The sequence below is a fragment of the Macrosteles quadrilineatus genome, unplaced genomic scaffold (genome assembly GCF_028750875.1).
Source record: "Macrosteles quadrilineatus isolate MER2022 unplaced genomic scaffold, UCM_ALF_1.0 Scaffold_1__1_contigs__length_201487025, whole genome shotgun sequence".
In the NCBI taxonomy this organism is placed as follows: Eukaryota; Metazoa; Arthropoda; class Insecta; order Hemiptera; family Cicadellidae; genus Macrosteles; species Macrosteles quadrilineatus.
This window is the reverse complement of record NW_026542594.1, coordinates 188,028,114-188,052,360: the sequence shown is the minus strand read 5'-3', so window position 1 is coordinate 188,052,360 and position 24,247 is coordinate 188,028,114. Positions and strand designations below refer to the sequence as shown.

Sequence of the window (24,247 nt, the reverse complement as noted above, 5' to 3'; positions counted from 1 at the left end):
TCGTGGCCCATCATAACTGGGGAGCAAATATAAAAATGCTGCAAAAAAAAATTGAGTTAGTAGAGGGACCGTAATACATCAATATTGAGTTATTTTCTTTCTTCGTGTTATTTCAAAAGTTTTGAATCCTCCCTATCTATAACAACATGGTTAGGTTCTATAACTAATTATATGACTTTATATTGGACTAATAAAACCAATATTTCAACCTAAGTAATTTTCAATACAGATTCCAAATGGGTGGCGTGCCTAGTAATTTTTTCTCTTTTGAAAGGCATGCTTGTTTTAATTTCATTGCAAGGCAGCTATTTACAGTTAACTGCAAACTCCCAGAACAGGGACAATTCCCTAAAACTTAACAAATTCCTGATCCTTAACGAAATTTGAGATTTTCATTACGATTGTTCCTCGACCGTCTTCTTGAACTCTGCAGCATATCCCGGGATCTTGTGGGAATCCTCAGGGAATTCAAATTCCCTTCCATTCAAACCATATTTTGAAATCTATTTTTTTTTTTTTTTTTTTTTTAAAGAGGTTGGTGGCCCCTCAGCATATCCCTCCTCATTCCTCTCAGCATATCCCATACAAGAGGCTCTCCACTGCAATCCCCATCCTGGTCCCATGGAAAATCCAGTGACTCCTAATACAGTTTACCTTTTCCTAGCACTTTCTCATAATTCTTAGTGGTGCTTCTCTTGACAGTTTCTACAGTTTTGTCCTCTGTTTCAGATCAAATGCGCGGGTGAGAGAGAGCGCGGAGGATGGGGCGGGGACAGAGCCCTATGGAGTTCGGTTAGGCCCGACCCCTGGCCAGCCCCGAACCGCCATGGAGCCCGCCGACCGCGCTCATCGGCCTCTTGCATTTGACAAGGTCAGTACAGCTACATACAACTATCTCTACTACCTAAGATTTGGCTACATTGCATCGTTTTCTATCATTCTATTTGTATATGTATTTTAAATTTAAAACTATATTGTTTTTTTAGAGAGAATTTAATAAACTATCCACATGTGGTAATAACCTGTTTAGTATCTCAGTAGAATGGAGAAAAAGTTTCATATGACAGTGTAATACTAATGGATCAACCAAAGTTGCAAACCACTGCAATCGGGGATCGTTTGGAGATTAATGAATCCCAATTAGTTTGTCCTCAGAGGCGCAAAGAACTTCACTCATTCATCAATTTGTCCCCTACAATCCTACAATCCTACTTGAGTACGTCTGTGTCGAGAGCTCGACAGATTAGCAATATTTAATGCAAACGTTAATGTTACGATTGGAAATGGAATAATTTCACAAAACGACAAGACCATTTCATTGTAAAGCTTATTCTAATTCATTTACATATGTTAAATTCGTTTCCTCACTGCTTGGTGGAAACATCTCTGGATATGTTTCTCTTCGTTTATGGAGATTTAGTGAACATGTGTTAAACATTTTCGAAACTTTAGAATTTAGCTGTTTATAGTGTAAATTATGTATGCTCAAGATATACCTTGAAATAAAGCATGCATCCATACTGAAGCAGGAGACTGGACATTGAGGTGTTGTTATTGATAGCCCTTATCACTGTATAATGTCCACACCAATGGCATTGACATGAAGTACAAATCTATAATGGAGCTGGAGGTTAGACAATGGAGGTATTGTTATTGATAGCCCTTATCACCGTATAATGTCCACACCAGTGGCATTGACATGAAGTACAAATCTATAATGGAGCTGGAGGTTAGACAATGGAGGTATTGTTATTGATAGCCCTTATCACTGTATAATGTCCACACCAGTGGCATTGACATGAAGTACAAATCTATAATGGAGCTGGAGGTTAGACAATGGAGGTATTGTTATTGATAGCCCTTATCACTGTATAATGTCCACACCAATGGCATTGACATGAAGTACAATTCTATAATGGAGCTGGAGGTTAGACAATGGAGGTATTGTTATTGATAGCCCTTATCACTGTATAATGTCCACACCAATGTCATTGACATGAAGTACGAATCAATAATGGAGCTGGAGGTTAGACAATGGAGGTATTGTTATTGATAGCCCTTATCACCGTATAATGTCCACACCAATGACCTTGACATGAAGTACAAATCTATAATGGAGCTGGAGGTTAGAAAATGGAGGTATTGTTATTGATAGCCCTTATCACTGTACAATGTCCATACCAATGTCGTTGACATGAAGTACGAATCAATAATGGAGCTGGAGGTTAGACAATGGAGGTATTGTTATTGATAGCCCTTATCACTGTATAATGTCCACACCAATGGCATTGACATGAAGTACAAATCTATAATGGAGCTGGAGGTTAGACAATGGAGGTATTGTTATTGATAGTCCTTATCACTGTATAATGTCCACACCAATGGCCTTGACATGAAGTACAAATCCATGATGGAGCTGGAGGTTAGACAATGGAGGTATTGTTATTGATAGTCCTTATCACTGTATAATGTCCACACCAATGGCATTGACATGAAGTACAAATCTATAATGGAGCTGGAGGTTAGACAATGGAGGTATTGTTATTGATAGCCCTTATCACTGTATAATGTCCACACCAATGGCCTTGACATGAAGTACAAATCTATAATGGAGCTGGAGGTTAGACAATGGATGTATTGTTATTGATAGCCCTTATCACTGTATAATGTCCACACCAATGGCCTTGACATGAAGTACAAATCTATAATGGAGCTGGAGGCTAGACAATGGATGTATTGTTATTGATAGCCCTTATCACTGTATAATGTCCACACCAATGGCCTTGACATGAAGTACAAATCTATAATGGAGCTGGAGGCTAGACAATGGATGTATTGTTATTGATAGCCCTTATCACTGTATAATGTCCACACCAATGGCCTTGACATGAAGTACAAATCTATAATGGAGCTGGAGGCTAGACAATGGATGTATTGTTATTGATAGCCCTTATCACTGTATAATGTCCACACCAATGGCCTTGACATGAAGTACAAATCTATAATGGAGCTGGAGGTTAGACAATGGATGTATTGTTATTGATAGCCCTTATCACTGTATAATGTCCACACCAATGGCCTTGACATGAAGTACAAATCTATAATGGAGCTGGAGGCTAGACAATGGATGTATTGTTATTGATAGCCCTTATCACTGTATAATGTCCACACCAATGGCCTTGACATGAAGTACAAATCCATGATGGAGCTGGAGGTTAGACAATGGAGGTATTGTTATTGATAGCCCTTATCACTGTATAATGTCCACACCAATGGCCTTGACATGAAGTACAAATCCATGATGGAGCTGGAGGTTAGACAATGGAGGTATTGTTATTGATAGCCCTTATCACTGTATAATGTCCACACCAATGGCCTTGACATGAAGTACAAATCCATGATGGAGCTGGAGGTTAGACAATGGAGGTATTGTTATTGATAGTCCTTATCACTGTATAATGTCCACACCAATGGCCTTGACATGAAGTACAAATCCATGATGGAGCTGGAGGTTAGACAATGGAGGTATTGTTATTGATAGTCCTTATCACTGTATAATGTCCACACCAATGGCATTGACATGAAGTACAAATCTATAATGGAGCTGGAGGTTAGACAATGGAGGTATTGTTATTGATAGTCCTTATCACTGTATAATGTCCACACCAATGGCCTTGACATGAAGTACAAATCCATGATGGAGCTGGAGGTTAGACAATGGAGGTATTGTTATTGATAGTCCTTATCACTGTATAATGTCCACACCAATGGCATTGACATGAAGTACAAATCTATAATGGAGCTGGAGGTTAGACAATGGAGGTATTGTTATTGATAGCCCTTATCACTGTATAATGTCCACACCAATGGCATTGACATGAAGTACAAATCTATAATGGAGCTGGAGGTTAGACAATGGAGGTATTGTTATTGATAGTCCTTATCACTGTATAATGTCCACACCAATGGCCTTGACATGAAGTACAAATCCATGATGGAGCTGGAGGTTAGACAATGGAGGTATTGTTATTGATAGTCCTTATCACTGTATAATGTCCACACCAATGGCCTTGACATGAAGTACAAATCCATGATGGAGCTGGAGGTTAGACAATGGAGGTATTGTTATTGATAGTCCTTATCACTGTATAATGTCCACACCAATGGCCTTGACATGAAGTACAAATCTATAATGGAGCTGGAGGCTAGACAATGGATGTATTGTTATTGATAGCCCTTATCACTGTATAATGTCCACACCAATGGCCTTGACATGAAGTACAAATCCATGATGGAGCTGGAGGTTAGACAATGGAGGTATTGTTATTGATAGTCCTTATCACTGTATAATGTCCACACCAATGGCATTGACATGAAGTACAAATCCATGATGAATAGACAATGGATTTATACCAAGATATCGCTTATCATTGTATGCTGTCCACACCAAAGACCTAGAAATTAAATGTAGATTTTTAACGGGACTGTAAGATTTCTATTTAATATTTTTTCACTAAAACTATTATTTCTGTATTAATTTAACACTAGTTAAACAGTACCTACATTTATTTAAAACCCCTGTTTTAAATTGATAATAGCCCACTAGTCACTACTTATTCACTAATTAATTATTCCGGCTGTTATTGACAACAGCTGATTGTAAATTGCATTCCGTTGTTTGTATTGTAAATAACACTCCTGTCAAATACAAACATTAACACTCATTTCTATTGTGTTCCTATTTAATATATTTTACCTAACCCGCCATGTTAAACTTCCCTATCCCAAGCGTGATGTATACAACTTCTTTACTTGATTCTTTACGTGATGTAAAGTTGAAAAAAAACTCACTCAGTGAGGTAATGAAACCCATTTAAAAAACATTGAGTGCTTTACTTAAAAATTATACCTCTATGGAGCCAACTACGTTCAACGCTAGAAATCAGCTGTTCGCTTGAATTTTATTGTTATTTTTTTGAGAATTTTCCTAACCTAACTTTTGTTTGTAAATGAACGTTACTGTTAGAGGATGAGTGAAATGGATCATGAAAAATATTGTTCGTAACCTTCTATATTGTCGGGTCAGGTAAAATCTTGTACGTCACGCGTTACGCAAGAGCGTGTTTACATCACTTAGGTAAATTATGCAACTCGCTTCCGCTCGTTGCACAACATTCACCTGCGTGATGTAAAAACGCTCTTACTACACTTGTAAGGTAAATAGCTATTACAGTTAAACCAAAAGGGAGTTCTACCTGTATGGGAAATGTTTGCTTAAAAACTCACGTTGATAATTTTATTTTATGTCCTAAAATATATCACAAAAATGTAAGAATTTTTACTAATATTGAACTACACACACTTGTATAAATGTACACAACTACTGTGGTAAAAATACTTAACAAACTTCCCAATTTAGGAGGTTTTAGGGGGAAGAAATCTATCCCCTCCACTTAATCCTACTATAAACAATTTCGCAACAGCTGGTGTTTGCCATAACGTAGCTGCAACATATACATTAGGAAAAAAAGTAGTGGGGGAACTTTCCCTTAAAATGCTAAAATCTTTTGAACGGACTACAGTAATTTATACAAACAATTTGTTCCTATCACTTAGTGACCAAATCTATCTCTAACGTTCTTGTTCGTTTCAAAGTGTTCCATAGTGAAAATAAACTGTTCTCAAAACGTTATATACCTATTTAAAGCATTCAAACTAAAACACATATCATTCCAATGCAACGGTCGCTATTCTACGTGATATATGGGGGAATGGGCACAAAACAAAGGCCTGACTGCCAATACAACTCTAGCGCAACTGTAAATGGGAAAAGTTTCAGTATTGCATGTCCTTGATTGTCAATGATCTCGAAAACGTTAAATATGACGTTTATTTTCTAGAAAAACGGGCAAGTTTTAACAGCTAAAACTGGTGTGTGCTTGACCTATTTTGTTATGTTCAAAATAACGTTTAAACGGTCCCTTATGTTGAACAAGAGTTGTAATGCGAAAATATGACATGAAACTATAGGAAGTTTTTTTTTTACCTGGGAAGTTTAGAAATCAGAAATATTGTTATCAGTATTACAAACGATATAGTCTTTAGATTTTTTTTTTTTTTTTTTTTGTAGGATAGACTAAATGACGATACTAAAGTTATGGCTTTAAGGGATTTTGTATTTAAAGTGCTTAGAAAACGTAAAGGAAATCGTCAGCAACGCTACAAATGTTTATTTTGTGGGGCGTTGTAATATTTTACCAGATACTTTATTAAATACCTAAAGACCAAAGATAAGGAGGTTTCAGGGTTCAGTTTCAAAATAGTCTTAGTACGGCCTGACACAATATTTGTTAAAAAGTCCGAAATCCATTTCATTTTTACTCTACACGGTTAATAATAAGAGGTTTGACAACAATAAATCCTTGATAATGTTAAGAAAGCTTAGTGCATAGAGCTCACCTGACAATCAGAAGTTTGCCAGTTCAATTCAAACTCAAAAACTTTTTTTGTTTCGAAACTGGATCCAGTTATCTTTGACGTGCCTAAATAACCAGCTGATCTTAGTCAGTAACAAAGCTGTCATTTCGTTACTACAACAATCATCGTTAGTTATTCTTCTTCACGTTCCTTCATGTGTCAGCGTTGAATTCTAAACTCTATGGACTAAAACTGAGTAAAATAAATAATCAAAGCAGACAAACTCCCAAAGCCTTTGCTGAGGTGACGACGCATCGAGTTAAGCTTTCTGTGTTTTTGTGGTGAACTAAAGCTGGGCCTAAACATCTTTGTTGTTTAATCTTCCCTTCATGTATACGTAAATCTTTTTATCCTCAATATTTTCCATCGTTTGTTGCACTAACTGCATTTTTATCAGATTAGTCGTGTTTGTTTTTTATCAATGTGTTGAAAGATAAAATATGAAAAATTATTTAACCAATCGTATACAGTAAAAAAACTACCGATTTTACACGGAATTGTTCTATGTGATATGTTTGTTATGTTCTATGTGATAGGGTTCTATGTTTACCTTAGGCGTCAGTCTGATTTGCTGTTGTTTTGGCAATTTTGTAAGATTGTGACAAGATTCATAGCTGTTCAAAGCTATTTTTTAACAGATACTTAAATTAAAGTTATATATTTCATCTTGAAATGTAGTCGTCCTTTATTCTTTTTATGAAAAAATATAGAGCTGGTACTGTATAAATATTTTCATACCAGTATTTCAAGAACTTTACCTAGTATTCTTGAATAGTACGTCTATTCGTATATATATGATTTGACATCTTGTTAGGATCAATATTCATGAACCCATAAGTCAGAAATTGTAAAATTCATCTTATAAATCAACTATAAATCGTCTCTAGAGCGACGACAAGTTTACAAAGGAGGCAGGAATATTTCAACTTTCAACCAACACGTTTCTTTAGCTGTGAGAGTTCTTCGGTTAAAACTTGATGTGCGCTTTTGTGGTCAAACTTCTCTTACAAACCAACCATTTATAATATTTAGGTTTACTAGCAAAGAGATGCTTAAACACTCCTTTTTATGTGTAGGTAACTTTCAATTGTTGAATTGTAAATAACAAAAGAACCATAAACACATTTCATTTTAATATTTTTAAATTGTACTTCCATTGGGAATGGAACAGAAATTTTTGTCTCGTTATAGTAGTGGTGTAGTAATTAAAGTTTTTATTTTGCTCTATAACACATATACATTTTATATTTAAGATATTCGGACGTTTTTAAACGTTTTCTACCCATATTTTAACGTAATATTTAGATCTTAAATAGGCCAAAAGTGCGTTTTATGGTCAGAAAGATTTATGAGGCCAAAACAGTACTAATGTTCTTTTCTCAAACTAAACATTCTTGTAATATTTCAGCAAAAGAGTAAACGAGTTTAATTTCCGTCATACTCACAAACATTACTGGGACGGGTGGCGTCGTCCTGTAATCCAGCTACTATAGGAGGTCACGAATTGTGGATATTTATAGGCATGCACTGTGGATGCGATACTCCCCAGTGTGGATTAACGTCCGAACTAGTGAGTACTGTACCGTACTACGACTATCCGCAGTACTATCCTGATAATTAGACCAATTCGTATATACCAAGGCAAAAATGTGGTTCGGATTCCACTATAAACTGTAGGTCCCTTAGTTGCCATTAGCTGCTTGGGCTATTAATTAACAGCTGTGTCTAAGGAATGTCGGCCTTAGTCACTAACAAGACTACAAGATCGCGCCACTCATCCTACACTCATCTCCATTCATACTTGGCTTAAAATACCTACATTGTATGGTCGCCATTTCATAAGAAAGTATAAAGTATATTTTCCACCACTTTGCTTTTTGCAACAACATATTTGAAAAGCTACACAATTACTCAGCCGGACACTACAAAGGTAAATAAATAAACTCAAGGAGACAGAAGGGCACGATACAAAGTAATGTCTAAATGCGGGTCGATAGTTGCTTGAATTATTGACAGTACAACTCCCAACGGCGACAAACGCCTTTTGTGTCCCCGCACAATATGATAATAACAATGGTTTAATTATACCCTTACAAAGTTCGTACAAGTTCTTGTTTATGCAATATAAATCCGAAAAAAATACGAAATTACGTGCTACAGGACTGTATCCACCGAAACACTGAAAGAAAATGGCACAAATTAATGTTGTAGTGAAACGATACCTTGAAATCGAAACCATGTTTTGCTATACAGTTAAATGGATAATATGGAAGATTTTAATATATTATACGTGCCATAATTCGAGTAGGGCGAAAATAATTCATGTTTCAAATTCATTCGCCACCCACACTTTAAAGAAAATCACTACCTACTCACAGTAGACTAGCATTAAATATAATCTTTGAGCAGTGTGTTTATCTTGAATTCTCATCCCAAAATTGTACACCATTAACATAATTAAAGTCGTTAGTTTGTTAGCAACAATAACTGAGCCCAGTGTTGCTAGAGATTTAGTCGTGGACGAGGAAGTTAATCTCTAAGCTGTGTGTTTATCCTGAAACCTCCTCCCAACACTGTACAATATTACATAAGTTAAGTGTAATGATAGTTAGCTACAACAACTGAGCCCAGTTTTTCTAGAGATTTAGTAGTGGACGATAAAGTTAATCTCTAAGCTGTGTGTTTATCCTGAAACCTCCTCCCAACACTGTACAATATTACATAAGTTAAGTGTAATGATAGTTAGCTACAACAACTGAGCCCAGTTTTTCTAGAGATTTAGTCGTGGACGATAAAGTTAATCTCTAAGCTGTGTGTTTATCCTGAAACCTCCTCCCAACACTGTACAATATTACATAAGTTAAGTGTAATGATAGTTAGCTACAACAAATGAGCCCAGTGTTGTTAGAGATTTAGTAGTGGACAAGGAAGTTAATCTCTAAGCTGTGTGTTTATCCTGAAACCTCCTCCCAACACTGTACAACATTAACATCAGTGAAGTGTTTAGTTGGTTAGCTACAACAACTGATCCCAGTGTTGCTAGAGATTTAGTAGTGGACGAGGAAGTTAATCTCTAAGCTGTGTGTTTATCCTGAAACCTCCTCCCAACACTGTACAACATTAACATCAGTGAAGTGTTTAGTTGGTTAGCTACAACAACTGAGTCCAGTGTTGCTAGAGATTTAGTAGTGGACGAGGAAGTTAATCTCTAAGCTGTGTGTTTATCCTTAAACCTCCTTCAAACACTGTGCAATATTAACATCAGTGAAGTGTTTAGTTGGTTAGCTACAACAAATGAGCCCAGTGTTGCTAGAGATTTAGTCGTGGACGAGGAAGTTAATCTCTAAGCTGTGTGTTTATCCTTAAACCTCCTTCAAACACTGTGCAATATTAACATCAGTGAAGTGTTTAGTTGGTTAGCTACAACAACTGAGTCCAGTGTTGCTAGAGATTTAGTAGCGGACGAGGAAGTTAATCTCTAAGCTGTGTGTTTATCCTGAAACCTCCAACCAACACTGTACAACATTAACATCAGTGAAGTGTTTAGTTGGTTAGCTACAACAACTGAGTCCAGTGTTGCTAGAGATTTAGTCGTGGAGGAAGTTAATCTCTAAGCTGTGTGTTTATCCTGAAACCACCACCCAACACTGTACAACATTAACATCAGTGAAGTGTTTTGTTGGTTAGCTACAACAAACTGAGCGCAGTGTTGCTAGAGATTTAGTAGTGGACAAGGAAGTTAATCTCTAAGCTGTGTGTTTATCCTTAAACCTCCTCCCAACACTGTACAATATTTCATAAGTTAAGTGTTTAGATAGTTAGCTACAACAACTAAGTCCAGTGTTGCTAGAGATTTAGTCGTGGACGAGGAAGTTAATCTCTAAGCTGTGTGTTTATCCTGAAACCACCACCCAACACTGTACAACATTAACATCAGTGAAGTGTTTTGTTGGTTAGCTACAACAAACTGAGCGCAGTGTTGCTAGAGATTTAGTAGTGGACAAGGAAGTTAATCTCTAAGCTGTGTGTTTATCCTTAAACCTCCTCCCAACACTGTACAATATTTCATAAGTTAAGTGTTTAGATAGTTAGCTACAACAACTAAGTCCAGTGTTGCTAGAGATTTAGTAGTGGACAAGGAAGTTAATCTCTAAGCTGTGTGTTCATCCTTAAACCACCACCCAACACTGTACAACATTAACATCAGTGAAGTGTTTTGTTGGTTAGCTACAACAAACTGAGCGCAGTGTTGCTAGAGATTTAGTAGTGGACAAGGAAGTTAATCTCTAAGCTGTGTGTTCATCCTTAAACCTCCTCCCAACACTGTACAATATTTCATAAGTTAAGTGTTTAGATAGTTAGCTACAACAACTAAGTCCAGTGTTGCTAGAGATTTAGTAGTGGACAAGGAAGTTAATCTCTAAGCTGTGTGTTTATCCTTAAACCTCCTCCCAACACTGTACAATATTGCATTAGTTAAGTGATTAGATAGTTAGCTACAACAACTAAGTCCAGTGTTGCTAGAGATTTAGTAGTGGACAAGGAAGTTAATCTCTAAGCTGTGTGTTCATCCTTAAACCTCCTCCCAACACTGTACAATATTGCATTAGTTAAGTGTTTAGATAGTTAGCTACAACAACTAAGTCCAGTGTTGCTAGAGATTTAGTAGTGGACAAGGAAGTTAATCTCTAAGCTGTGTGTTCATCCTTAAACCTCCTCCCAACACTGTACAATATTTCATAAGTTAAGTGTTTAGATAGTTAGCTACAACAACTAAGTCCAGTGTTGCTAGAGATTTAGTCGTGGACGAGGAAGTTAATCTCTAAGCTGTGTGTTTATCCTGAAACCTCCACCCAACACTGTACAATATTACATAAGTTAAGTGTTTAGATAGTTAGCTACAACAACTAAGTCCAGTGTTGCTAGAGATTTAGTCGTGGACGAGGAAGTTAATCTCTAAGCTGTGTGTTCATCCTTAAACCTCCTCCCAACACTGTACAATATTTCATAAGTTAAGTGTTTAGATAGTTAGCTACAACAACTAAGTCCAGTGTTGCTAGAGATTTAGTCGTGGACGAGGAAGTTAATCTCTAAGCTGTGTGTTTATCCTGAAACCTCCTCCCAACACTGTACAACATTAACATCAGTGAAGTGTTTAGTTGGTTCGCTACAACAACTGAGTTTAGTGTTGCTAGAGATTTAGTAGGGGACGAGGAAGTTAATCTCTAAGCTGTGTGTTTATCCTGAAACCTCCACCCAACTCTGTACAACATTAACATCAGTGAAGTGTTTAGTTGGTTAGCTACAACAACTGAGTCCAGTGTTGCTAGAGATTTAGTAGTGGATGAGGAAGTTAATCTCTGAGTAGTGTGTTAATCCCGAAACCTCCTTCAAACACTGTGCAATAATAACACCAGACAAGTGATCAGTTGGTTAGTGATTTTCAGTGTGGTTGCAGCTTTTTTCGTCAATTCTTCCCACAGTGTCCGAATTAGTGTCTGAATTTCTTTTATAGATTTGCAGCGGTCACAACTTTAATACGTGTAAATAAGGACTAATATAACATTTATCGCTGTAACATTTTCATTATGTTTCTAATCTTCTTATTCAGATCCGTCTAGTATGTCAGCTCAAACGCTCAATAATATCTCTGCAGCGGCTGCAATATTCCTTTTATCCTTATGTTCAATAAACTCCATTGTACTACGTGTATGGCACAGATACAAGAAAGACATTCATATGAAGGTTATCCTCGTTTAAACTATCTATAATACTTTATTACAAAGTCCTATAAAATCAACACAAGTATACGCGTCTTCTTGGTGTTCAAAGAAGAGGTTTATATGTTTGATTTTAAATTAAAAGTCCAAGCTTGTCCCGGAAGCTTTTAAACTAACCAGAATTTCTAGAATTCTGAAAATATTTGTTTTGGAAATATTATATAAACTTGTCTATTTCCTATTATATGCCTAACAAAATGGCTGCATATTGAAAATTCAACCAATTTGCTTCCCATCAAAATTTGTTTATATTACCTGATTTGTTTACTGGGTTGCAGTCTTGCTTATAATTGTTGAACAGCTGTTTGAAGAATTCTGCTTCAACCATAAACATAAACCCCTCAAAATCACACAATATATTCTGCCAACAATTAATAATGGTGATGACAGGGCCATGTTGAAGGTATGCTTCGGTGGCCTCTATTGTAAGGCGATATTGGAGTGAGGCGTTCCCCTTTGTGTCTGCATTCCTCTAAGAGAGATTTCTAGGTTAAATACTAAACACCAATGAATCCATAAAATTATAGAAACAAAGGTAGAACATCATTCTTATCCTTATATATAATACGTGAAGATGATTTCTACGAAACACTGTTCCTCCGTTAATAATGGACGGATTTTTACAAACGATGTGTCAAAATAAAGTATTTTTTGTGTAGACGCCTCCATCAACCAAGTTCTGTAGTAAATGAATGTAGTTATAAGAGACATCACACAACGAGCAAAAACGTGATATTTTATAACTCAGTTGCTAAGGATACTTTTACACTAGTTTCTATGGTTATATCATTTGACTTTCAGTTTGGCTTGTTCAAAAAGTCGGTGTGTAAAAGAAAAATCAGTGATTAAAAGCACCCCAGTATACTGGAGGCTATGAGAATGAGAGAATGAGAATGATTTATTTCCTGAAAGCATAATATGTACAAGGAAACGTCAATACATCAAAATCTTAGCCTAAGCCTGCAACACACCATGCAGAGAATTGAAAAACAAAAACAAAACTTATTTATCATCACACATTGGCACTCATTGGCTAAAAAAACTTACTTACTTGGCCAGGTGAAATTTCAAAATACTCTTTGAATGAGTAAATCGGATTTGCCAACAGAAGAGATTCAATCCCCATTTTGAATTTTGCTTCCGGCAGGTTCCGAGCTGCACAAGGGAGTTTGTTAAAAAACTTATATCTCTGTATACAATAGCTAGATTGGACCTTTCTTAATCTAACATAGGGTACATTCAAGTCGTCCTTCCTCCTAGTATTGTGAGGGTGGATATCACTTCGGAGTTCGAGAGAGCCTGACTCCTGCTTAGTACACAGAAGAGATTGGTAAATATATAAGCTGTACACTGTCATAACGGATTCAGAAATAAAGATAGGTTTGCAGTGGTCTAGAAAATCAGCACCTGCCAAGATTCTGACTGCCGCCTTTTGGAGCGTCAAAACCCTCTCGACTCCCGGAGTGCCACCCCAAAGTCTTAAACCATAAAGAATTATGCTCTGAAAAAAGGCAAGGTAGGCAGTTCTTAGCCATTCAGTGGGTACAGAGTTCTTCAAGTTCCTGAGCAAGTGAATCACCCTGGAAAGTCTACTACATACAAAAGATATGTGACTATTCCAATCCAGCTTAGGATCCAACATTAATCCAAGTAGTTTAACGCTTGTGACATCTTGCTTAAGCTGTCTAAGACTAAATATTATGGACTGAGTCTTACTCTCATTCAGGAAAAGAAAGTAGTTAGCTCGGAACCACGCCGAGGCCATTTGGAGAGTCTGAGACATAGTGCCCTGCAGGACATTTAAGTTATCATTTACCCCAATTAGAGTAGTGTCATCAGCATAGCAAACAACCCCCTCTCCCAAATGCAAAGAAAGGTCATTTATCATTATGTTGAAAAGCAAGGGCCCAAGGACAGACCCCTGTGGGACGCCATGAGTTAAAGATTTGACAACAGAGGACTGACCATTTACAGAGACAAACTGTCTGCGCCCGCCCAAGTATGATCCCAGTAAGTCCAAACCCTTACCCCTAACTCCATAAAAATGGAGTTTGTCAAGCAAAATTTTGTGGTCCACGGTGTCAAAAGCCTTGCTGAGGTCACACATTGTGGCCCCAGCAAAGCCTCCCCTCTCAAATGATTTTAAAACAACCCCAGTCAGAACTTCAACTGCATCGATTGTGGAACGGCCTGATCTGAAACCATACTGGGCTGACACAAGCAGTCCATTACTTTCAAAATAAGGTAACATTTGATCCTTAATTATACCTTCAAAAATCTTACCAAACACAAGGAGAATAGATACAGGTCTAAAATTTTCAGGCACATTATGGTTCCCCTTTTTATGGACAGGGACTACTCTGGCTGTTTTTAGGACATCTGGAAAAACGCCCTCCTTGATACAAACATTGATACAATAGGTGAGTGGAACTAAAATATGATAAATCACATTCTTAATTAAGATTGCAGAGAGATCAAAAACATCCTTACTTTTAGAGCTATTCATCTTATGTACAACAGATAGCACTTTCTCACAAGAGACAGGTTCAATGTTAAAAGAACATGTTGGTCTAGGATGCTGGGCTAGGAGGTTTACAGCGGGGGTTGGTGGAGTACCAATTGCATCCCGAGTCTGTTGGACAGAATTAATGAAGAAATCATTCAGCTCCTCAGCAGAAAGTCTAGTAGTTGGTTTTGCTTTTGCAGGGGCCCCCTCTTTTTTGATGACAGACCAAGCGGCAGCACAAGAATTTTGAGAGGACTCAATGAAATTAGCATTGTGTTCTTGTTTTGACCGTACTAAACTCACCTGGTAATCTTTCTTAATTGCTTGATACCTCCTCTTGGCTTCAAGGGTTTTTTCTTGTCTATAAATATCGTAAGAAAGAAGCAACCATCTTCTCAATATTACAATAGTCTCTGATTTCCACTCTGGAGCCAGTGGATGCTTTGTATTTTTAGGCCTTGACACTTTTTTAGGATAAGATTCTTGAAAGAGCAAAATAAATGTTCTTAAAAAATTACTAAAAATAACATTAGCATTACCCGCAAGTAAAATATTCCAATCAACTGTGTTGAGAGCAACTATAAAGTGATATGTTTTATCAAGAGTAATTGGTCGATAAGTCATAGCAATATAAGGATCTTTATTCTTGGACAGACGGTTACCGAGACTAAACTGAATGCCATCATGGTCACCTATGGCATGTTTCACCACCTCTACTTTAAAATCTTCACGAGGAAGATCTGTGGCAACATTGTCCAGACAAGAGTTCTCACGAGTCGGCACCCAGACAGTACAGTAAAGATTCAGTGATTTTAACAAGTTTATAAAATCTTCAGACAAACGGTTTTGTTTCAACACATTAATATTCATGTCACCACCCAGGATAATATGGTTTTTTGCCCTCTTGTTGCCTAGGGACAAAATAAGGTTCTCTAAGCTAGACAAAAACATACCTAGATCACCATCAGGGGACCTATAGACACCAATAAGGATAATGTTCATAGCCGGGCTAAATTCAAATAGGTTTATTTTTATTCTAAAATCCAAAACTAGCTCGAATTTTCACATTGAGTGGAGTGAGTAGTTCTATCTTAGTCAAGATACCACCGCGTGTGTGTATGTGTAAATGCTGAATGCTGAATAAAATGGTAGAGGGAATTGGATAATGTAAACCGTAGATATATAGGGGGAGCTATTTAATTTAAATTACTTTGTTCACTTATTAAAAATTCAGTATAACTAATTTTATTCTGAAATGCTTTGCAACGAGTTTAACACTAAAATGGCGAGGAAGTAATTTCAAATTCCTTAAATATCTTGGTGAACATTTGTTTTACCAAGAGCTACACCGCAATAACATTTTAATTTTCTCTCAAAGATTTTGAAACAAACAATTACCCTTCAGTGGTTTAGTAGTGCAAATTACGGAAAGTAAATAAAAGATACAACTTATAACACGTAAAACATATATTTACGCTTATACTGTTACTCACAAGATGGTAAATATACAAACAAGATGGTAAGTGGTGATCGATTTTGATTGGACACTTCAATCATCATCAGATCCAATAGGCGAATGCTGCAAATTTTAATACAATAAAACAAATCTTATAGCCAAGAACCCAGTTTCTCCTTTGTTTAAGTGCACCGAGTCAAATGGTGGATTTAAAACAAAGCCAGAACAGTGTGGGTCGACCTGGGCTCATAAAATGGCCAATTTGCGACCGTGGGTCCCCGATTAATTAACACAGACCAATCGATGGCTTACTGTTACTGTTGTAGCTCTACAAACCTCTACAAATGACGGTACAGCTACATGTGTTTACCAATCGTCCAATGAAATACATTCGCAAGTATTTAAAAGTTTAGTTGATTTCAAACCCACAATATGTTATAGTGTAATTATTTTACTGATTGCTGTAACAATGTTTCATTACAAACCTTCTCTTGATAACTCGCTTTCATTTCTTAATAATGTCCTATTAATCATTACAGTTGTTCTGTTTTGCCGACCATTTACTTAAACATTGTAACAGCTATAGTCTACAAACCTTTATAAAGTTTTTTACTTTAACTGTTGTGTATAAATTATCACCAATAATTGTGTCAATCACCTTCCTCTCTGTGTTATTTGTTACACTAGTTTAACTGTCCCCTAAAAGGTTCAACTATATATTTTCTTCATTTTAAAGGTGGAATAGATAGACTTTCCGTATATCTAAGTGTTTAAGTACACTAGGTTCTGGGAGTTAAATAAACTCATCTCGTTGTCAAGGATGCATATGTAGACTCCTTTTTATCCGGACACCTTTTAACCGGACAATTTTTATCAGCACATAGGTTTAACCGGACTAGATCGGCAGGAAGTGGGCGGTACTGAAACGACTGTTCTCGTGGGAAGATTTGAGACCAGTGATCACGTGTCTAAATACAATGCTCTCCTTAATTTAATTTAATTCACAGAAAACAGTCCGTTTTAACGAGTTTTTGGGGACGTCGGTTTAACCGGAAACCCCATTATCCGGACTGGCCTCGGTCCCGAGGAGTCCGGATAAGAGGGAGTCTACCTGTAGTCTAACCCTACATGTATTTACTCTAAAAATTTTATTTAGGATATTGACTTACTGCACTTGAAAATGAGAAGAGTTTCCTTACCCCCTTCCTCCTCCACCTAACGTCGTGTATTTAAACACTTTACTAAAGGAAAAGGTCATCAATTTTACCTCCAAATTAAAATCACCATTCTTGGAAAATGAGCTTTGAAAACAACAGCATTAATATCACATTTGTAACATTCTCTACCTTTGTCATATTTTGTTCTCACACAACATTTTTTTCATCGTTAAACGATTCAGCGTGTAAAAACATGAAAGTTACAACTAATCTGCGTTGAGATACAAACCCGCCTCGAGAGACCTGTTGAAACTCAGTCAGTTCGCTGTTAACGCTTTCAGTGGTGATAATCAGCTCATTTTATCATTCTTATTCATTTCTACATTACACTTAACACTTTCATTGAATATACGGGTCCAGATTTGCTTTAGAATAACCTTTCAACGTGGAAATATTTGATGTTATGAGAATTCTCAAACCGTAGCTTACCTGCATGTATTGATAATGTAATATCAGTTGAATGGAAATTATTTTGAGTAATTTTTGGCATACAATACAATATTAGATTTTTAAAGTAACAAAGGTTTTTAAAGTATTTTTCCTAGTACCACTTCAGTTTTGTTTTAATTTTATGCTTTATTGTCTTCACTATATATTTTTTTCAATATGTTAAAAAGTGGTAATATAGGATGGTTTGAAATGTAAATTTTGCATTCATCGTTACTCAAAACTTGAAAGGTATCATGATACCATTGTTTAAAATCAAAATGAGTTAGAATGCACCAACTTGAAAACCTTGTTAGGAATCCTTAAACACATGAGTAAAATGTTTTATCTTTCTAAGACAAAAATTTTAATGTTTTCAAAGAAATAAAGTACTATATTGGATTTATTTTAAGATGTTGTATATGTGGTGTTTTACTTCAAAGCAAAACTAATTTTATTTGTGGCCCATATCAAATGAAGCAATTCAACGATTCTACAAGTTTTCATGTGAACCTTAACTGTAGTCAAATTCAACATTTCCAATAACTGAGCGATAGACGGGATAACAAAGTTACGCTAATAAATAGGAAGACGGCTTCCCCTCTCGACTTCCGTTTCAGGGATGAATTTCCGTTTGAAGGTTCCTCTAGGGCAATGTTCCCGAAGGAAACAGATTCCGTTCAAAATTTTTGCGATGGTTAAGAAGCTACTGTAACCATCCCCTTGATGCTGTATTTATAAACAATGTAAAAAAAACCTGGTGGAAGTTCTATGTGTTTTAAAAGGTCTTTACAAAACTCCCTATTAAAACAGCTGATCAATTTATTTCATTGTTGCAATTTACATGTTTCTACACTACACAGAAAACAGCTGGTATCAGGTTTTTATGCAAACAAGGCTCTCAACGAAATTTAAAAAAGTACTGATTTTGAAAACAACTTGCACATACAACCGTTTTATACATTTTAAGATGTTAAGATTCTAACAAATTCGTTCACATTGGTCTGAACAAAATCCAATAACTTTTGTTCACATTAATGGTTAATAGAATTAATATTCAAACGTAATTTAAAACGACACCACACTAAAATCGATATATCGTTAACTTCTTGGCTGATTGAAAATTTACTGAATAGAAATAAAATGATATCTACATTTCCCAAAGTAGACAAATTTATTAATAATAACTAGTTATGGATCGTGTTGTTATGTTTTTTTTTTAAATATTTTTTTGTAATTTTATTTACTCTTTCTCGCCATGTTACGTATTGAGCAGTGTTCAGTGTTCGGTTCGCTTTGGCAGAAAGTTCTCAGGGAACTTGAAAATTAATTAGTCAAGTCGGATGAATCCTTAGAAGGCCTTTCAAATAGACAATTTCTAGGAAACTCGAGCTCAGATATTTATCATCTTACATTGCTGTGAAAGGCTAAATTGTAAATTTTGTCATTTGCAAATATTACATAAAAAACCCTAACAAACAATAAAACACTGTAGAAATGCATGGTGTCAAAAAAATGTAAAGAAGTACGATTTAAAACGAACGTATGTAGCACTTTACTTTCATATAGTTTTACTTTTAAATAAGTGATAACTATGTAATTATGTATGTTGAGGAGAGTTATTGTATATATTTATGATTTGTGCGTCATTAAGATTATATTATTAGCAAATTATTATAAATGCTATATTTCATATCTAGTTTTAACTTAGAGTTGTGAAGTAGCAAACATGCATTCTCTTAGGGCATTTGTCGGCTTTTAGCGCCGGCAACAGAGTAATAAACCATCGTCCTTCTGCGAAAGGACGGGCCCTCCCTCACCACTTTTAGAAATTTGCAACCCCAATCGAGGGTGAGGAAGGTGTCTTTTATTGAGTCATAGTCAGTGTCTCAACTAGCATCACATTGTCAAGTTCGTTTGGCATAGTTTTCGTATAGGACGTGTGAGGCAGATCCCTCCACGTATTTCATTAGTCTTAATTCGCATTCAATAGTACATTCACATTAGTTTTTTCGTTATAGCATTTTAGTCAATCATTTATACAGTCCACTTATATAATCACATCAATAAATTCATAGTTCGTTTTTAAAGTGTTAGTTCTTTATTATTTCCATAACATTGGCGTACCCACCACGCGCCGCAACATGGTCCTTCGAGCCGGATTCGCGATATCAGTAGCAGTGAACGGTCGCAGTGAACAGTCGCAGTGAACAGTGATCAATCGTAGTGACAAGTGTTTTATTTTACTTTGTGTATTGGATTTACCAGCATCATCTACCGTAAGTCTACATTATATTTCATTTGTTCAAACAAGCTACAATGGCTGAAGAAATGAGAAAGTTAGTTATCAAAAGAGCTACTATCAAGTCCAAAGTGACCAGATTTCAATCTTTCCTTGAACAAATCATGCAGACACAAGATTTTTCCCAGCTAGAAGATAGAATAACTGTATTTAGGGATTCGTTAACGGAGTTTGATCTAGTACAATCAGAAATAGAACTGGCAGACTCTGTTAGTGATCACAATCTAGAGTGGGAGTCATTCGAAGACTTATACTATGAACTTTTAGCAAGATCTAAGGCCCTACTTGCCAAATCAACAAATACTAGTGAATCATTGCAGTCAAATACTGAACAATCCTATTCAGTGCAACAAGTCAAGCTACCCATTGCAGTATTACCCACTTTTGAAGAAAAGTGCAATCACCTGGAGCCGATTGACTTATTAGTTGCCGCCGATGAAATGGGACTTCGGGGTATTGGACAAATGCAGCCACAACAGGAAGCACCCATCTTTCAAAACACATGTTTAGGATGGGTATCCTCAGGGACCATTTCTGATAGCCAAAAAGCTCGAACATATAGATCAATCTGTCATCCAACCACAGAAGACAAACTTCATTCTAAAGTAGGAAAGTTTGAAAACTCTGACCAACCAGAACCACATTTTGATAGCAAGGAGACAGTGTGTGAACAAACATACGTCGAAATAATAGATAGGGACGCTACCGGAAAATTCAAAATCACGTTGCCAGTAAAATACGACCTAAGAGTAGTTGACACAGACTTAGACTTGGACAATCAAACGCTTGGGGAACCAAGGTTTTATCAGTTGGAGAAAACAGTGTCAAAAAACTCCACGCTGCATCAAGCTTACTCAAACTTCAAGACAAAGTATCCCTTCAACCAACGTGCCAAAATGGACAGCGGAGTCTACCAACATCATTCCTTTTCTACCAGTGGTTACAAGAAAGGACAACGAGCTGCCAATGGAGCGTTTCGCCGGACGCGCCACAGAGATCCACCCTGGAGACGACGGCCGAGTACGAGTTGCAACCGTCAAAACAATCACTGTCAACCGTCTGTGCGTCCTACCCGTGGAGTGACGTCACACACTGCAACAGCTGGGAACTACCCTTAACCATCTGTGTCAAGTGTCAAGTGAGTGAGTCAATAATACAATAATACAATAATACAATAATAGTGTAAACATTAGAATATCCAAGTCAAATAGTGAAAGTGTAACATAAGAATCTACATGATAATTGCAATTTAGGATAAATAAATGTTTCAATATAAAAAGCTTTAGTTAAGATTTTTAATAGTTGTAGTATTTTGCATTGTAATTTTTCATCGTTTTCATAGTAGTTTTGTTATTGCATTTGAATAACCAATGAGTTCAATCGTTATTATTATTATAATTTATCGTTGTTAGGGTTAATTAATCGATTTTGCACATAATTAATTGTTGTATTGTATTTCATTTTCTCGTTCATCTAATCATTTCTGATTGTATGTATTTAAATGGCTATGATTTGCGTTTGATTCTTTTTGTTATTGATTATTTAAATTAGCATAGTTATCATGTAATATATAAAAGTGTTATCATTTTAAACATTTTACTGTCGTTTTGCAAGATTAGTAGAATATTCGTTCATAATCACTGTTTTCATATTAATTGCATAATCATTTTATTGTTTTCTTGCTTAAATATACTTAAATATTCGTGTTCTTATGTTGTTCAGTCAATAGAATGTATTCAATCATTGTAAATAGGATTTGTAGCATCGTGTTAGATATTAAAACTATAGAAGCGTGATTCGAAATATTTTTGCACTTTAACTTTAGAGTCTTATTATCTCGGTTTGTATAGTTTAGTGTGTCATTGTTAGTTTCATTTATTAATTTATCGACAAATCATTATCATTATCTGATTTTTCATGTGTATATTCAAGGCTTTATCATTTAACTTGGTTTTTATAACATAAATCATATTCGTATTTAGCATATAAGGTATTTTAAAATATTTTTAATGTACTTCACTCGTATTGCTTTGTGTCATTGTGTTATTCTATCATTTCAACATGGTTTGATTCATTTGTTTGTAGATACAGCAGTCTTGTAATTATTGTATCATTTTAAATTCAATTAGATTTTGCAATATAGAAATAGTTGAAAGATTTACACTTTCAAGGGGGGAGAATGTTGAGGAGAGTTATTGTATATATTTATGATTTGTGCGTCATTAAGATTATATTATTAGCAAATTATTATAAATGCTATATTTCATATCTAGTTTTAACTTAGAGTTGTGAAGTAGCAAACATGCATTCTCTTAGGGCATTTGTCGGCTTTTAGCGCCGGCAACAGAGTAATAAACCATCGTCCTTCTGCGAAAGGACGGGCCCTCCCTCACCACTTTTAGAAATTTGCAACCCCAATCGAGGGTGAGGAAGGTGTCTTTTATTGAGTCATAGTCAGTGTCTCAACTAGCATCACATTGTCAAGTTCGTTTGGCATAGTTTTCGTATAGGACGTGTGAGGCAGATCCCTCCACGTATTTCATTAGTCTTAATTCGCATTCAATAGTACATTCACATTAGTTTTTTCGTTATAGCATTTTAGTCAATCATTTATACAGTCCACTTATATAATCACATCAATAAATTCATAGTTCGTTTTTAAAGTGTTAGTTCTTTATTATTTCCATAACATTGGCGTACCCACCACGCGCCGCAACAATGTATACTCTTCCCCTGAAAAATTGAATACACACACAATAGATACATGAGATAATAAAAGCTATGTTGTTGACGAATGTTTATTTATTAATTTACAAATTTATATATTTTATTTCCTTTTAAGAGTGGGCCACAGGCTCATATGTAAATACATATATACTGTATGTATGTATATAAATTTGAACGGGCAGTGTTTTTGGCGACCTCAAAATGAAAAATCAAATCGATCCCAGGTCTTACCACAATAATTGTTTTAGTAAATAAAAGTACATAAACATCATAGTTTGTTATGTTACAAAAGTATATCATACGAACTCATTACAGGTCTTCAGGATAACCCACTATGATAGTTCAATGTTGTGCTACATAGCAACATAAACACGTTTACATGTTACATGGTGTCTCAGAGGATCGCTCAGAGCGATATCGTATATTCATGTACACTGTACGTGAATATTCCGGTGTAGAAGACAAAGGAGGGTTTATTGCAGCCCTCAGAAATGAATACTACACGAATATCAGTTTATACATACAATGTTTGTAACGGTTTCGCAAGATACTTAATGATAGTTTATTTTTCTTTAGTGATTCAAACTCAAACGAGATCCAACTCTTTTTTATTTTCAATCTAATATCAATTTGAACTGATGTAGATAACATGCAAACATGAAATCATTGCTTTCAGTAGTTTGAGAACTCTATTATGTTGCCTGTATTGTGTACACTGCAATGGAGTTTATATTTAATAATATTATTTTATATATTTACATCATATTCTCTAGCTCTGGATGAATATTGTTTTGGAAACATTTTCCCTGTTATTTGCTTTTATTACTTTGTTTATACTTCGAGGCCAAATATTTTGTTATGTTCAGTTTCAATAAAAACAAATATTTTTTTACCTCTCTATATCTAACGAAATGGTGCGTATATTTTGGTATATTGCCATAAAACACCTTGTGAACTCATTTTAAAGTGAATAACACCATTAATGAATTGAAAAAATATACAATTTTGGAGGTGTATATGATTTTTTATATTATTCGTAACACTTTAAATTAATATGTAAAACTCCAAAATTTTCAATATTAGCATTTCCAGAATTGTTAAAAATTACACTTTATTTTAACAGATTCAATCTCTATTTTAATTTAATTAAAACTACCCTAATTAAAGATTAATTGATAATACCATACAGATTAAAAGGCATTTCTAATCTTTCGGTACTCTAGGTTCGGGTCATATAGATATACAGGATATACAGCCTATTAGTTTACATTTAAAAAGTAATCTGTAATCGATGGTTATCTTTCCTAACTAGAGGAATTTCACTCATAGATCAACCATATAATATTGAAATGTTTT

General features: G+C 35.6%; 1 protein-coding gene across 1 annotated transcript in view; it reads left to right on the top strand.

Annotated features, from left to right (window-relative positions):
- Positions 1 to 24,247, top strand: part of LOC129003361 (regulator of G-protein signaling 7-like) — a 131,988-nt gene that overhangs the window by 41,307 nt on the left and 66,434 nt on the right. The window contains exon 3 of the mRNA XM_054431656.1: positions 730 to 871. Within this exon, the coding sequence (XP_054287631.1) occupies positions 827 to 871 (45 nt within the window). The 5' untranslated portion in view covers positions 730 to 826. The remainder of the gene's footprint in view (positions 1 to 729; positions 872 to 24,247) is intronic.